The 15,541-nt window shown below is 44.7% G+C and overlaps 1 protein-coding gene across 2 annotated transcripts in view; it reads right to left on the bottom strand.

The window, feature by feature from the left end:
* Positions 1 to 15,541, bottom strand: part of LOC105485029 (protein kinase C beta) — a 381,756-nt gene that overhangs the window by 19,920 nt on the left and 346,295 nt on the right. For both annotated transcript variants that reach the window (XM_011747190.3, XM_011747191.3), the window contains exon 16: positions 10,705 to 10,845. In XM_011747190.3, the coding sequence (XP_011745492.1) occupies positions 10,705 to 10,845 (141 nt within the window). The remainder of the gene's footprint in view (positions 1 to 10,704; positions 10,846 to 15,541) is intronic.

Here is a 15,541-nt window from a genome sequence, read left to right as displayed (position 1 = left end):
CCACGGGATATCTCAAAGTCATGTATCTGGTAGGTTCTATGGTTGACTTGCCCCCACAAAGTTCATGTGTTAGAAAATGAATCTCCAATGCAACAGTGTTGAGAGGTGGCACCTCATGAGGACTTAACACTGTTATCTTGGGGGTGGGTTCCAGATAAAAGGGATGAGTTTGGCTCCCTATCTTTCCCCTGCATGTGCACACACACGTATGCATATGCATATATATGCACATACATGCACACACACACACGCATGCATACTCTCTCTTGCCCTTCACCTTCTGCCATGGGATGACACAGCAAGAAGTCTCTCACCAGATGCAAGCCCCTCACCCTTGGACTTCCCAGCCTCCAGAACTGTAAGAAATAAATTTCTTTTCTTTATAAATTATCTAGTCTGTGGTATTCAGTTATGGCAACACAACATGGACTAAGACAACAACTGATTTATGAACTTCACTTGGCTCAGGAACCTGCCGATTCCAACCACTAAAGGGGGCCTGGTTTGATCTGAAGTTTAAATGGGTTCTTCATGGGTTTGTAGATAGGTAGGGAGAGATAAACAGACTCCAAGCTATGTGTCCTAAATGGCTCTTGGCTATTTGTTTGTCAGCATATAAACGTAGGTTGATGTTTTTATTAAGATCTCTGCAAACTCCACACACTGGATACCCCAAAAGAACAAGGAGAACTGAGCAGGGAAACCTCTACTCCTTAATGAGCCTGTCTCGACTGCCTCATTTCAATGCTGCCATGCCCTTCTTTCAGAGGTTAGTCAATGTATGCTGTCTTTGTCAGCTTCAAAATCAAAGCCTTAAGGAACAAATAAGATTCGCATCTTTTAAAATCCTGCCAACAAATTATAAAAGGTGTGAATATTCTACTTATTTGTTGCAATATTTTAAGATAAATTTAAATCATTTGAATTGTAAGAATACTCAGTCTTTTTCTATTATGTAATAGACACCATTCGATGGTGTTATCATGACTCTCTCCTGTTAGCACAACCACGAACCTTACCAGGGGCTCCAAGTGCTTCTAATAATCTTTACAAGGGTCTTGGGACAGTGCACAGTCCAGGGATCAAGTCCTGGCTCCTCCACTTTCTGGTAGCTGGATCTTGGATGAATGCCTTAACTTTTCCAAGCTCTAGTTCCTCATCTGTAATGTGGTGATAACCTTACCTTAGAGGGTTGAGAGAATTAAATAAGGCAATGCATGGAAGGCAGTTAAAACAGTACCTGATGCAGACAAAAACTCAATATATTTTCTAATATATTTGAACAGTAAAGATTTTATGAGAATTATTTTAAATCACAATTTTCAAAAAGGAATTGTTCTCTTGAGTATTTGATACCTTGGGGGAGTTAGGTTCTGTGCTTAAATAAATCATATTGAGTAAGCGTTAGATCCTTTTCTTAAGCCTTGAATTTGGAGTTTTAACAGCAAACATACAAAGGTTACACTTTCTGGATTCAATTCAGAAATGTCAGCACATCAAACACACACATTCAGACACACACACACAGAAGCACTTACTCATACAGTGTAAAGGGCAATTGGGTTTGGAAGAGAATGTCACATGAACAGAATCGCAGCTCATTAAAGCAGTACTTGAAGCTTTTGACCTCAGCTACATAAACAACGTTTTCAGATGACAGAATTGCCGAGAAACCAAGTCCTGTGAGTATGATTTAGTTTCTGAAGCAGTTCAGCATTTAGACTCTCAGAGGATACGGGCAATGGGATGTGACCAGTTAACCCATGTAGTATTTTGGAAATGATACTAACAGAGCATAGGACAAGGATCTTTGCAAGCTATAAAAGCTTGCTAGGTTTTCAGTCTTTCCTAATGTGCAGATGCCTCAAAATTATGAGTTTTAAGTAAAGGGCAGATAAGAATTGGTAACAAGAGCAGAAATGATTGGAATCAGTCTGTCACACAAGTGGGTTTGGAGTTGGCGAGGCCTGACACAGGCTAGAATGGAAGGAAGGAGGGAATGAGCATTCTAGAGATGTCTAGACAGGACTGGATGGTTGCTCCAATGTAAGGAGCAGAGGAAAGGGGCTCTTAATGTCTACTTCTCGTCAAGTTGTACTCCTCGAGCCCTGCCCAGAGAGCATTGACGATCAGATGCGCCATATTTTAGAACACTTGACAATCTGGTTGACCATATTTTAGAACAATTGATGATCTGATTGATAATATTTTAAAAGACTACTAGAGCCATGTTTACTACTGGGAAGATCCTTGTACACACACTCTAGCACTTAAGACTCCACAGGTGCCAGGCACAGTGACTCACGCCTGTAACCCCCAGCACTTTCAGAGGCAGAGGTGGGAGGATCACTTGAGGCCAGGAGTTTGAGACCAGCGTGGGCAATTAATTAAAAACAATGAAAACACAAATAAATAAAAAGCAGAAAAGACTCCAAGGTCTCTAATGAAGCCTACTTAGCTTTCTCTTCCTCTTCATCTCACTGCTTCTATGCTCTTCCTCTTCATCTCACTGCTTCTATGTCTTTGGAGGCAGCTGAATCCTTGTGCCCTGGGCTCATCCCCCTACCCAATTTTCACAGTAAGTCTTACATTAGGTGTTATGGAGCCTTTCAGAGGAAGAGTGACAGGACTTCATTAAGCCAATTCGTGACAACACATGAATGCCATCAAACTCCCCATTAGGCATTTCAATTTGAACATATTACCTAGCATATCTTGTCCTGTGACGTTATAGCTCCATGTACTACTACTTCTGCAATAAAATATGCTCATCCATGCCAAAGACTCAATGCACGTTTTGCTACAACTCAGCAAAATTCTGAGCTGGATCACCCAGACACAGAGGAACTCCCTGGGTACAGCCCTCAGCCACTGCACCCTTTGCATCGACAGGAGGAAGTCCAACCAAGTGCACAACCATGTCCTCCTGCTCTGTGCCCTGCAAGCCAGCGCTCTGTATCACAGAAGCTTTCCTGACAGTCTATTTCATTCATTCATCCTATTGCTACCAGGACCAAACTCTTGGCTACCATGTTTTACACTTGAGGAGCAATCCTGTGGGCAGTCTGCAGGGACTCATGTTCATCGGTGCCTTCATGTCCCCATGAGACAATGACTGAGTGCCTACAAGATGCCAGGAACTGGGGAGGACCTGAAGATGCCAGCTTGGGGGTTCTCAAACAGCTCCAACCTGCCCAAGTTCCTATCACCTTTTGCCTGGATTATGGCAAGAGTCTTAGCCAGTCTCCCTGATGTCACCCTTGTCCCTACAGCACTCAGAGCGATCCTTCAAAAACCCGAAGTCAGAACATGTTATTTCTTGGTTCATGAGTTGGAGTAAAAGCCAAAGATCCTTCAGTGGCCTGTGCTTTCCTTTGGCCTCTCTGATCTCACCTCCTTTTCCTTTCTCCCTCAACCCCTCAGCTCAGCCACCTGGAATCCTTGCTCCCCCTTGACCATGCCAGGCAAGCTCCTGCTTCAGGGCCTTTGCATCTGCTACTACCACCCAAATCACTCTCCCTTCTCACCCAGATATACACATGACTCCCACCTCTCTCATCTTCTTCCTGTATTTGCTGAAATGTCATTTTCTCCACCTACTCTATTATATGGACATCTCCCTGACCTGGCTCTTCCAATCTCCATCCCTACTTCAGCTTCCTGCATAACGTTTATCAACTTCTGATACATTGTATATTTCACTTGTTTCTATGTTTATTATTTTGCCCACTCTCCCCAGAATATAAGCTCCATGAGGGCAGGGATGTTAATTATTTTTAGTGCTATGTTCCCATCACCTAGAACAGTACCTAACCTCATCACCCACTGAATGGATGACTCGATATCTGACCACATTCCCACTAGAGGACAGAACCAGCACACGCTTCTTCCCAAGCCACTGCTCCATCATGCGCTCAGCGACAGTCTGCCCTTTAGTACCCAAACCACCAGCTTCCTCCCACCACATGCTGACTAGCAACAGCCTGCTGTGTGCCCTGAACAATAACTTCACTAGAACATTCTATACTTAACTGTATATACCCCTTCACTATAGTCCTGACTACACAGGATCTACCTACTGCACTGCTACAACATGTTCTGCCAGTCAACTCACAGGCCTGCTGCATCCTGCAGCACTGAGTTCTAGTCCCTGCTACATAAAGGTGGAGTCCCTGGTCCCACAGCATCCTATCCCCCGGGAGCTTGTGAGAAATGCAGAATCTCAAACCCCACCGCAGACTGGCTGAGTAAGAATTTTAACCAGATACCCAGGTGACTCGTGTGTGCACATTAAAGTTTAAGACGCTCTGCTAGGCTACATCATGGCATCTGTAATACTGGATTGGACTGTGCAAGGTTAGACTGCAGGAAGCTGCAGACCTGTCCACCCAAAGTCCTATGATTCAATGCACTGCCTCTTCAGATCCTTCGCCAGCACACTCTCCCAACACACACTGCAAAGCCACATGATGCCATGACAGTTTGCAAAATCAGCAACCAAATTATAGCCCTTTATAAATAGGGTAGTCACTTACACAACAACCAATTTATTTGTGATACCCTGCCGTACATAAAAAAAAAACATGCACTCTAATATATATCCCTAAAGACTCCTTTATGTTCCACAGCACAGTGTATTACGGCATCTTGTTTTATGGCTATTCACTCATTGAGTAAGAATTCTTGAGCACCTATAATGTGCTAAACCCTACGCTAGGCACTGGGATTTTACACAGAGAAAGTCACAATCTTCAAGTAGTTAAAAAGACAGGCATGAGATTGAACATGTTATTACAACCTGTGATGAATTTGTTGATGGGACAGTAGCAGATATCTACTCAGGAATCAGCAAGAGCCTCCCTAAGTGGGTGATGTTCTGCTGATTTGATGAGGGGGGAAAGGCAAGGCACAGTGGGAATCAGGGGGCTGGGAGAGCATAGGAAACGTCTTCGGGCATCCCAGGTGCATGACTCTGCATGGATGAAGCCGGCAAGGGAAAACAAGGCACTGCATGTTTGAGAAACTGAAAGAAGCCCAGGAATGCTGTTCTTGGAGTCAGGAGCTAAAGCTAGGAAGAGAACAGAGATCTAGCATTGGAAGACCTCAAAAGCCATATATGCCAAGGAGCATACTAGACTGGGGCAACAGAGAGCCATTTGGGTGTTTTAAAACAAAAGCAACACACAACCAGGCGAACATTAAAAAAAAAAATGGCTCTTGTTCCCTGCAACAATACACCAAATCTACTGTATTTCAATACAGTTTCAAACAATGCTCTGTGAACAGCTCCTTGCCACAATAAAAGATGGCATTGAGAATAAATTTAAAAAACCCATTTAAAGTTATTTTATTGAACCTCCAATAATAGCACCCTTCACTGATGTTTGAATATAATCCTCTGTTATTGTTCCTTGTTTTTTCTCTCACCACACTCTATTGAATAGCATGCATGAATCAGGAAGGCTGACAGATACATGCATGCCTTTTCACATCCCACAAGGCACATGGAACTCTGCACACGCTCACCACAGGCCTTTTGGAAGTGGCAGACAGTCAAGAAGGGGTGAGGAAAGAGAAATATAAAATCCTGGGATTGGGGGGAGGAGGGCTCTGATGCAATGCATTTGCAATATAAAAGGCATACAAGCAGACTGGATCAAATGGGTAGGTGATGTATCTTTTTTTTTTTTTTTTTCCCCTGAGACAGGGTCTTGCTCTGTTTCCAGGCTGGAGTGCAGTGGCATGATCATGGCTCATTGCAGCCTCAACCTCCCAGGATCAAGATCCTCCCACCTCAGCCTCCTGAGTAGCTGGGACTACAGGTGGATGCCATCACACCCACTAACGTTCATATTTTTTGTAGAGATGGGGTTTTGCCATGTTGCCCAGACTGGTCTCAAATTCTTGGACTCAAGCAATTTGCCTGCCTCAGCCTTCCAAAGTGTGGGGATTACAGGCATGAGCCACTGTACCTGGATGATGTATTATTTATTATTATTTCTAATTCAGTCTAAGGAGATTGAAGGCAGCGCCTGCTCCCTTAGAGCTGGTACCAGAACATTTTGAAGTACGTAGTACAGCCTGATCACTGTACTTTGAAAGTCACTGTTAAACCCACATGGAGGAATTCAAGACACAGGTCAGTGGGAAATCGTATCAAATGCAGAACAGTTGAGGGATCTTGTTGATAATGACTAAGTATTGTAATCTTTTTATATTACCAATGATAATAACAGCCACCTTTTCCTGACTGCTTTCTATGAGCCAGGCACGAGGCTAGACCTTTTATATTCATTACTGCTTAGCAGAGCTATTCAAAATATTTAACGGGTCAAAATGGACTCTGGTTGTAAATAACCATTGCTAACAGATGCTGGCTAAACAGCAACCTGACTTTGAACCATCACTACCCTTGAGGCTATAAACCAACAGTGCATGGGATACATATGGGTGTGGATGTGTTTTATTTGCCCCTGTGTTTAATTTTCAAAAATTTGTTCTGATAAATAAAAGAAATCGTGACCTTTTTTTTTTTTTTTTTTTGAGATGGAGTCTTGCTCTGTCACCCAGGCTAGAGTGCAGTGGCGTGATCTCAGCTCACTGCAACCTTCGCCTCCCAGGTTCAAGCGATTCTCCACGCACAGGTGTGTGCCATCGCATCTGGCTAATTTTTACATTTTGAGTAGAGACGGGGTTTCACCATGTTGGCCAGGCTGGTCTCGAACTCCTGACCTCAGGTGATCTGCCCACCTCGGCCTCCCAAAGTGCTGGGATTATGGGCATGAGCCACTGTACCCGGTCAAATTTGTGAGATTTTATCTAAACATCTTAATTTTATATACCCTTTCACTAAGCCCTTACTACACAGGGCCTACATACTACACTGACCGTAACAGGATCTGTCAGTCAACTCACAGGTCTGCTGCACCCTGCAGCACTGAGTTCTATCCCCTGAAAACCATGAAGATGGAGCAGCCCTGTGGAGGCTGTATCCCGCAGGGCAGGCCATCGGGAGGTGAACATCAGCTGAGCCTGTTAGGTAGCTCGCCTGCTCTCTGGCTTGCATTGATCTTCAACACTTTCTCTTCTATCTCACCAGCCCTCTTCCCTCATTCATATTATCTGCTTGGCCTCTGTAGGCATCTGAGTCTGTGACCTCTTCTGGAAGCCACCACCCCATGCCCTGACTAGAAGGAGGACCATTGTCTTCCACATAAAGAGATGATTCTTTTGGCTGGGTGTAGTGGCTCACACCTGTAATCCCAGTACTTTGGAAGGCTGAGGTTTTTGGAGGATCACTTGAGCCCAGGAGTTTGAGACTAGCCTGGGCAACATGGCAAGACCACATTTATTTATTTATATTTTTATTTATTTATTTATTTGAGACTGAGTCTCACTCTGTCACCCAGGCTGGAGTGCAGTGGCACAATCTCAGCTCACTGCAACCTCCACCTCCTCGGTTCAAGCGATTCTCCTGCCTCAGCCTCACGAATAGCCGAGATTACAGGCACCACCATCACACCTAGCTAATTTTTGTATTTTTTTAGTAGAGATGGGGTTTTACCATGTTAGCCAGGCTGGTCTCGAACTCCTGAGCTCAGGTGATCCACCCACCTTGGCTTCCCAAAGTGCTGAGATTACAGGCATGAGGCACCGCACCTGGCCAAGACCCCATTTATTTAAAAATAAAAATAAAAATTAGGCAGACATAGTGGTATACTCCTGTAGTCCCAGCTACTCAGGAGGCTGAGGTGAGAACATCACATGAGCCCTGGAGGTTGAGGCTGCAGTAAGCTATGATCACGCTACTACACTCCAACCTGGGTAACAGAGGAAGACCCTGTCTTTAAAAAAAGAAAAAAAAAAGTAGATGATTCTCCATGTTACCTCCCTCTGGTCTCTGCCTAGCTTCCCTGGCTAAGCTCCTAATGCTAAACTCCACAGTAGTGATTCTCAACCAAGTCACATCAAGTCACCTGGAGAGCCTATTAAACACAGAACACTGGGCCCTACCCCTAGAGTTTCTGATTCAGGGGGTCTGGGTTGGAGCCCAAGAACTTCATTCCTAAAGTGCTCATGTAATGTCGATACCACTGACTGTGACACTGCATACTGATACCGCATACGGATGGACAGCACACTTTACAAACCACGGCACTACAGCTAGAACATGACCCCCAGACGTCCGCTAGGTTCTATGCTGGTGGGGATGGAAGCATGTGCGTCTTTCCTCTGGCCAAGTGAGAAAAGGAAGGTCCACATTTCGAGATCTCATAAATAACCCCACAAAAACCATATGAGTTATACATCTCGCCTCTGAGTTCCCGGTTTCCTGAACAAATAGTTCACTCTTCCTTTCAGTATTACCTTTTCATCTTTTTCCAAATGGGCCCATAAAAGCTGTGATGCTGCTCACGACATGTGGGGCCCTCTTCAACCCCAACGTACACACAGATGTTATCTTAAGTAATAGCAGCAGCAGGATTCTGCCCTTCAAAGACCCTACATCGAGACGTTAATTAATGTATGACACAGCTAACGAAAACCACGATCAGCTCTCTGTGAGTGCCTCCTCTGTTCCAGGCTTGTACAGAGTGCTTTATGCATCATAACAACCCTCTGATGTCAAAACTATTATCAACACTGTATTATGGATGATGACACAGTGGATCAGAGAGGGAAAAGGACTGGTCCCAGTTCACCAGCTCTGGAATAACCAAGGCATAGTCTGATCCACTGTACTCACTGAGAGTCAGACACGATTAAGAGTATTGTGCTCAATTCTGTGTCTGTATTTTAAGACGGATATGGATGTCATGGAGAACAACAGGCACCTGGAAGTGAGGTCCTATGGAACATGATTGCAGGAGGGGGTGGGGCAGGATTTAACTGGAAATCACAGGATTCAAGAAGGAATCAGGGTGGTGCTGTGGCTCACACCTGTAATCCCAGCACTTTGGGAGGCTAAGGCGGGTGGATCACCTGAGGTCAGGAGTTCGAGACCAGCCTGGCCAACATGGTGAAACCCAGTCTCTACTAAAAATTCAAAAATTGGCCAGGCGTGGTGGCAGGCACCTGTAATCCCAGCTACTCAGGAGGCTGGGGCAGGAGAATTGCTTGAACCCAGGAGGCGGGTTGCAGTGAGCCGAGATTGCACCACTGCACTCTAGCCTGGGTGACACAGCGAGACTCCATCTCAAAAAAAAAAAAAAAAAAAAAAGAAGAAGAAGAAGAAGAAGGAATTAGAACCTGCATCCGCAAATGTCTGAAGGTTGATCCACACACAGAGAGAGGCTCTAGCGGGAGTTCTGGTAAGGCTGATCTGACGGCAGTGTGTAAGTTGGCAATAATGAGAAGGGCCACAAAGTAGAACTGGCTGCCTCTAAGGGCCACAGCTTCCTGCACCAGGAGGCATCCAGGGAGAAACGGGATGCATGGAGGTTGGTGTAGAGCTGTGATTCTAGCCATTTGGGATGAGGGGAAGGTGCGACACTAGGGAGAGGTGAGCATCACCTGGGAGACTCCTGAACTATGTGTCCTTTGCCCCTGGGCTTCCTGGTGGGCCTCCAATACAGTCAGACTGTCTGAGGCTTGGATCCTCCCTTCATCACTGCTGGCTGAGTGACCCTGAACAGAGCACTTAACCCCTCTGAGCCCGTTTCCTCTTCCGTAACATGGAATGACAGCACCTTCCTTCACAGGCTGTGGTGAGGATTTAATTAGATGCTGCATGAGAAATGCTTAATACGGTGCCTAGCACGTAAGTGCTCAAGAAAGGAATAACAATACTAGTATCAAAATAACTACCATTATTATCTTCTTCATCTTAACACTCAAACCCTTACAACGTTAGGTTTCAATGACGGTGTTTATGTTCAGTCTTCAGCCTCAGTCAGTAGTTTTACGACCCATGATGGAGTCACCAGGTCTGACCTCTATTTAATTTCACAAAGAAATATCCTCCCAGCAGAATCACAGTTTGATTAATTCAGGTGCAAACTCTTCTTTCCTGATGCCGACAAGTACTCCCTGCTGAGTCTTTGGGGATAGAAAACCTTCCTGTGGGTACGTGGACTGTGGGAAATGTGAGAGTTTTATTCTTGCATTATGAAAGTTATGTCAAAGCCGTCTCCACACCCAAACCCTCCAGGAGGGGGTCTTCAGTTCAAGAGGACGTCAGTCTCTGCTTTACTCTGTTTTGCCTTGGGTGGGAGCTGACTGCTGAACTGCCATCTTATTTACTGACTCAGACATAGTGTATGTTTCAGAATTAAATTTAAATACTGTTGAGATAAACAACATGACCTTTTCAATATCGGTATGAAGAGAAAATGACACAGTTGAACCAAGAGAAAGAATGAGGGCAAAGTTAGATCCTTTATCATAGTCCAAAAATGGATCTGAACTCTGCTCACCCAAGAACCATTCTCAGAAAGTTGTCAGCTAAGATAGTTACAATAATTGAATCAATGAAACAAAAATTCAATAGGCATCATCGTTTCCATCTTTATAGAGACGGAGCTGGGCCAATGGAAATGTCCATCTTTGTACCCAGTGACTTTGTGCACATGTGTGAACACATACACCCACGTTCCAGTAGACACACTGATGTCTACCCCTCAGGAAGCATTTGGAAAACACGGGGAACGGGCAAGAATACCTTGTATGTGAATAGTCGGCAGTCAGAGAGAATGGGCTACTTACAGCTTTTGGCTTATATGGGGGCTGGATCTCTTTGCGTTCAAGTTTCTCCCAATCAATATACCGGAAAAATGCATGCTCTTTGATATCACGTTCGCCTTCAGGTCCACAACCCAAACGTTTGCCCGGGTGTTTGGTCATCAGCTTTGAGAGAAAGAAAAACATTGTATTTGATGAGTTTCAGAAGAGGAAATGTGAGACACTCAGAAATCATTACTCCAAGGCATTAGGAAAGAAAGCACAAATGAAGAATCTCAACTCATTTTTGTTCTTTGCTTTTTATTTCAGCAAAAAATCCCAACCAGGACTTTGTAGGAGAGGACCTGATAACAGGACCTGCTGCCGATCATCTCTTACGGTTAATCAAAACGAAGCCTGAATGTGACCCTGAACTTCAAGTTAGAAATGCTGCATGAGGGCCAGGCACAGTGGCTCACGCCTGTAATCCCAGCACTTTGGGAGGCCTAGGCAAGCAAATCACAAGGTCAAGAGATCAAGACCATCCTGGCCAACATGGTGAAATCCCGTCTCTTCTAAAAATACAAAAATTAGCTGGATGTGGTGGCACACACCTGTAGTCCCAGCTACTCGGGAGGCTGAGGCAGGAGAATCCTTGAACCCAGGAAGCGGAGGTTGCAGTGAGCTGAGATCGCACCACTGCACTCCACAGTCTGGCGACAGAGAGAGACTCCGTCTCAAAAAGAAAAAAAAAGAAAAGAAAAGAAAGAAAAAAAGAAATGCCACATGATCCATTTTGGTTTAAGAATAAGTTTTGTGCAATTACCAGTGCATTTAATTAGGACAGTTTCAGTATCTTCAAACTTCCCTCCTCCCACAACAAGAAAACTGGAATTTGACAAAAGCAAAGGCTACATTCATTCAGATACCATTTGCATTTCTCAGTAAAGCACTTGCAAAAATGACAAAACAGAAGAAAAAGTATTAGTCAAAGGGGCCCAAGTTTCAAGTAATTACTTTCTGAAAGCTCATTAAACAGTCAAAACCTAGCCCAGCTCATTTCCCTTGTATCATACATTACACACAACGCCGCTGAGGTTTCTTTGGTGTTCCGTTTAAATTACTTAATTATCAAAACCCTCCATCTTTGGGTCTCTGAGTGCTAAATAACAAGATGAATAGATGCTCCAAGATGAAACCAGACAGGCTTCCTCTTGTAAATGAGTCCAAAGCAGCACGAAAATATCTCTGATCTCAAGACTTGAGCAAATGCACAGAGGGTAAAGACGGAAGAGTTGGTGATTAATTAAAAAAAAAAAAAATACAAGTCCAAAAGCTTTCCAGAGTTGACATCACACTGAGCAGCCCACGATGGCAGAATCTTCTGCCCAGGACTTGCGGATGATGGGGAAAGGATGAACCCAGAAATTCATTCCTACACTGCCGGACAGTCACTCAGCCTGTTGCCCCCTTACAAGATAATTTGTGGTCACACACACAAGCATGTACTTGTCATATAAACCGTATCCTCCAGGGTGGGGAAATTAACTGAGCACTTACGTTCTAAGCTAGCTACCTCTTTATTTACATGCACGATCTTCCCCAATCATTGCAATAACCCAATGAGGTGAGTATACTATTTTTCCCATTTGAATAAAAAGGCAATGCACACTCAGAGAAGTTGAGGAACAGCAAGGACTCAAGAGATAGGAAGTGGCAGTCAGTAAGAGCTGGGTGCAGACTCCACCACTGCCTAGCTCTAAAACTTGGGCTATTAAGAAAAATGGGAGCACATTTCACACGTGGTTTTCTCAGGAATTTTTGTGACCTGGCTTTGTCAGGAGAGGTTTATGGAGGGTGAGGAAATTGAGTCAAGCCTTGACATTCGTGTAAGATTAGGATGTGAGGAATGAAAGGGCAGGGAGGTTTTGGTTCACACTGATAATAATAATAATATCAATAATGGCTTCCGTGTACTGAGCATGACGACATCATATGCATTCAGGCTCCGTGCTAAAGGCTTCCCAGCTGTTACCCATTACTCTTTAACCTTTGCAACAATACTCTGAGGCCTCAGCAACTCTTATCCCCCGTTTTCCAGGTAAAGGATGTAGGTGCAGAGAAGTCAAGTCATCTGTCTAAGGTCAAACAGCTAAGGAGCAGGGCAAGGTTTTGAACAGCTCTGCCTGGCTCAGGACTCTTATAGCTTTATGTTCACTGAACAGTCTCAGCTGTTCAGTGTCTGCTGGTTTTCACCCTAAGGTACGGCCTATTTGGGCTTCTGTTTGCTTCAAGTTTGTTCAAAGTGGGCATAGCCCTCTGAGTAAGGTTTTATTAATTTTTTGGGGGGAGGGAGGTAGAAAATCGGGCCTTTGAGGGGATGGACATATAAAGGACACTGCTTCAATTAAACAGGAGACTTTTTTCAAAAGCTCAACTGAATTTCTGTCTAAGCAGGAGGATGCCAAGCAAAGAAAAGGCACTGCAGAAACATCCAGCATTAATTCGGAGTCTCTGCCCAGTTCCCACACTCTTGCTCTAATGTGCCTGAAGCCATGTAGACAGCTGGATTTAATCACTGTTCCAATCTCTGATCACCTCCCAGACGCATCCCCTGGGGCTCGCTGTTCTGGAGGAAGCATTTGGCTGTTCGCTTGAGCGTCACTCGTTTCTGGAGTACCCTCCTTGAAGGAAGAGCCCGCATTGGACTCAGCCCACTCAATTAATAATGGTCCCCAAACTCAATAGTAAGAGAGTCACCCCAGTTAATCATGAAGGTTATGGGTCCTGAATTAATAGAAAATGGCTCTACCAGGGAAACTGCTAATTGGAGCTGAAGCTGAAGACAGCTGACCTGGAAAATCCTCTCCTCCATGACCCACTTAGAACCCCCAGCTGTCCAGGCAGGGCGGGCATGTGAAGGGGAGGACTCTGTGCATGTACTGAACACCTACTATGTGCCCACGTCATGCAAGGAGCTTTCCCTTATGTTATCTCATGTAATGCTCTCAAAAACTCTTTTCAGTGAGTACTACTATTTCATTTTTTTAAAATAAACAGAAGCACAGAGATGCAAAGGAAGTGGCTTAAGATCTTGCACCTAGGCTGGGTGCAGTGGCCCATGCCTGTAATCCCAGCACTTTGGGAGGCAGAGGCAGTAGGATCACTTGAGCCTGGGAGATCAAGGCTGCAGTGAGCCATGAACATGCCACGGCACCCTAGCCTGGGTGACAGAGTGAGATGTTGTCAAAAAAAAAAAAAAAAGGACCCTGCACTTAGAAAATGGAAGGGTAAAGATTTGCAAAGGGTCTCTTGATCTCCAAATCCCCTACTTTAAAAGTCGCAGTTCCAGGGGATGCAAACTCAAATGCCAAGAGGAACCAGGCAGATAACACAATAGTGTCAGCACTAGTAATAGAAATAATAACTTCCAAGGGGTTTGGAGCAGAGTGCCAGCCTCTACTCGAAGTGATTTACAGTATTCAGCTATTTAATCATCAAAGAACCCTGTGTGGACTGCTATTATTATTCCCAATCTGCAGACGCCGTCAAACAACTTCCCCATGGTCTGAGGGCAATTAATGCCTGAACCAGGATTTGAACTTGGGTAGAATTGGCCAGGTGAGAATTTCTGTGAATTACAGAGGGCAAGCCCCAACTACAGAGGGCAGTGGTTTCCAATCTAGCTGACTGGTGCTTTGTAAGAATGACAAGCCAATGTGGCAAGATCTGATTTTTCAAGAGAAACCTGAAAGCTGAATGTTTATGAGAAATCTCCTGATGCTTATATGCTGGCAATTATTAAACAAATTAAAAGCTCCAGGTGCCACCTTCTGTCTACCCCTCCCACCCTTCAATACCATGTCTATGGGGGCCTGTACAGGCCTTCGTGTGTGCCTTCTTTTTCTTTATGGGCTTTGCTTAGGTTCCTAATGCACCTCTGCGACTCCCCTCTCTATTCTTCATTTTCCCTCTCCCTGCCTCACACCCTCAAAGAAAATATTTTCAAGCAATTCACTTTAGATGTTCGGGATTGAGATTAATTCACAGGTGGTTTCCCCAGGGATACGTGCATCTTAGCCTATGGAGCTGAGGTGCAAACCTTAGGTGATTCACTGAGAGTGGGAATTTAGGCAGTGTGACAAGGTGCTTTTAGGCTGAGAGGCTGGCCCAGCTATTCCAAACTGGGCCAAGCCTCAGATTGGCCTGCCTGAGTTTCCCAGCTTTCCTTCACCCAAACCAGTGCATTCAGCATCTGGCTGGGGTCAGGAAGAGCAAAGTAGGGCATGAAAAGTCTGTAAGCATCCCACAGATCTAGGACTGGCAGCCCTGGTTTATTCAGACACACAGGTGGGAACCCGCTGATTAAGGCATGGCCATGTTCTAACCTGTACCACTGGGTGGTAGGAGAGCAAATTCTTTATTAGTATATTATGCTTGGAACATATTTTCTGGGCATCTAATTTGATTGCTTTCAGGCTTCCATCAGAGTTGAAAAATCACTTCATTTGGACAGTATGTTTAAAGGCAGTGGTGTGCAAGCCAAATGGAGACTTTTCCAAAATACTCATACCCAGACTTAATCTCTGGGGTGAGGCAGAAGCATGTGCATTCTGGTAAGGCACTTCAGGTTATCCTGATGGCTCCAAAAGTGAGCATCACTGATCCTTAGGATCTCACACAAGTCACTGTGAGTATGCCTTGGTCCAACACAAGACGCAAAACAAACAATCCCTCCCCACAAACACACGTCCTGCTTTCTTCGCAGGTGCCCTGTGTATAAACTGTAGACGTACAAGCGTGCATTCCCTTTGAGCCATTTGTGTGCATGTTGGGGGAGAGGGGACAGTGGGATTTTGAGTACACTGAATTTCAGTCTGCT

This window comes from Macaca nemestrina, chromosome 18, assembly GCF_043159975.1.
Source record: "Macaca nemestrina isolate mMacNem1 chromosome 18, mMacNem.hap1, whole genome shotgun sequence".
Taxonomy (NCBI): domain Eukaryota; kingdom Metazoa; phylum Chordata; class Mammalia; order Primates; family Cercopithecidae; genus Macaca; species Macaca nemestrina.
The sequence above is the reverse complement of the archived record's forward strand: the minus strand, read 5'-3'. Positions and strand labels throughout refer to the sequence as shown.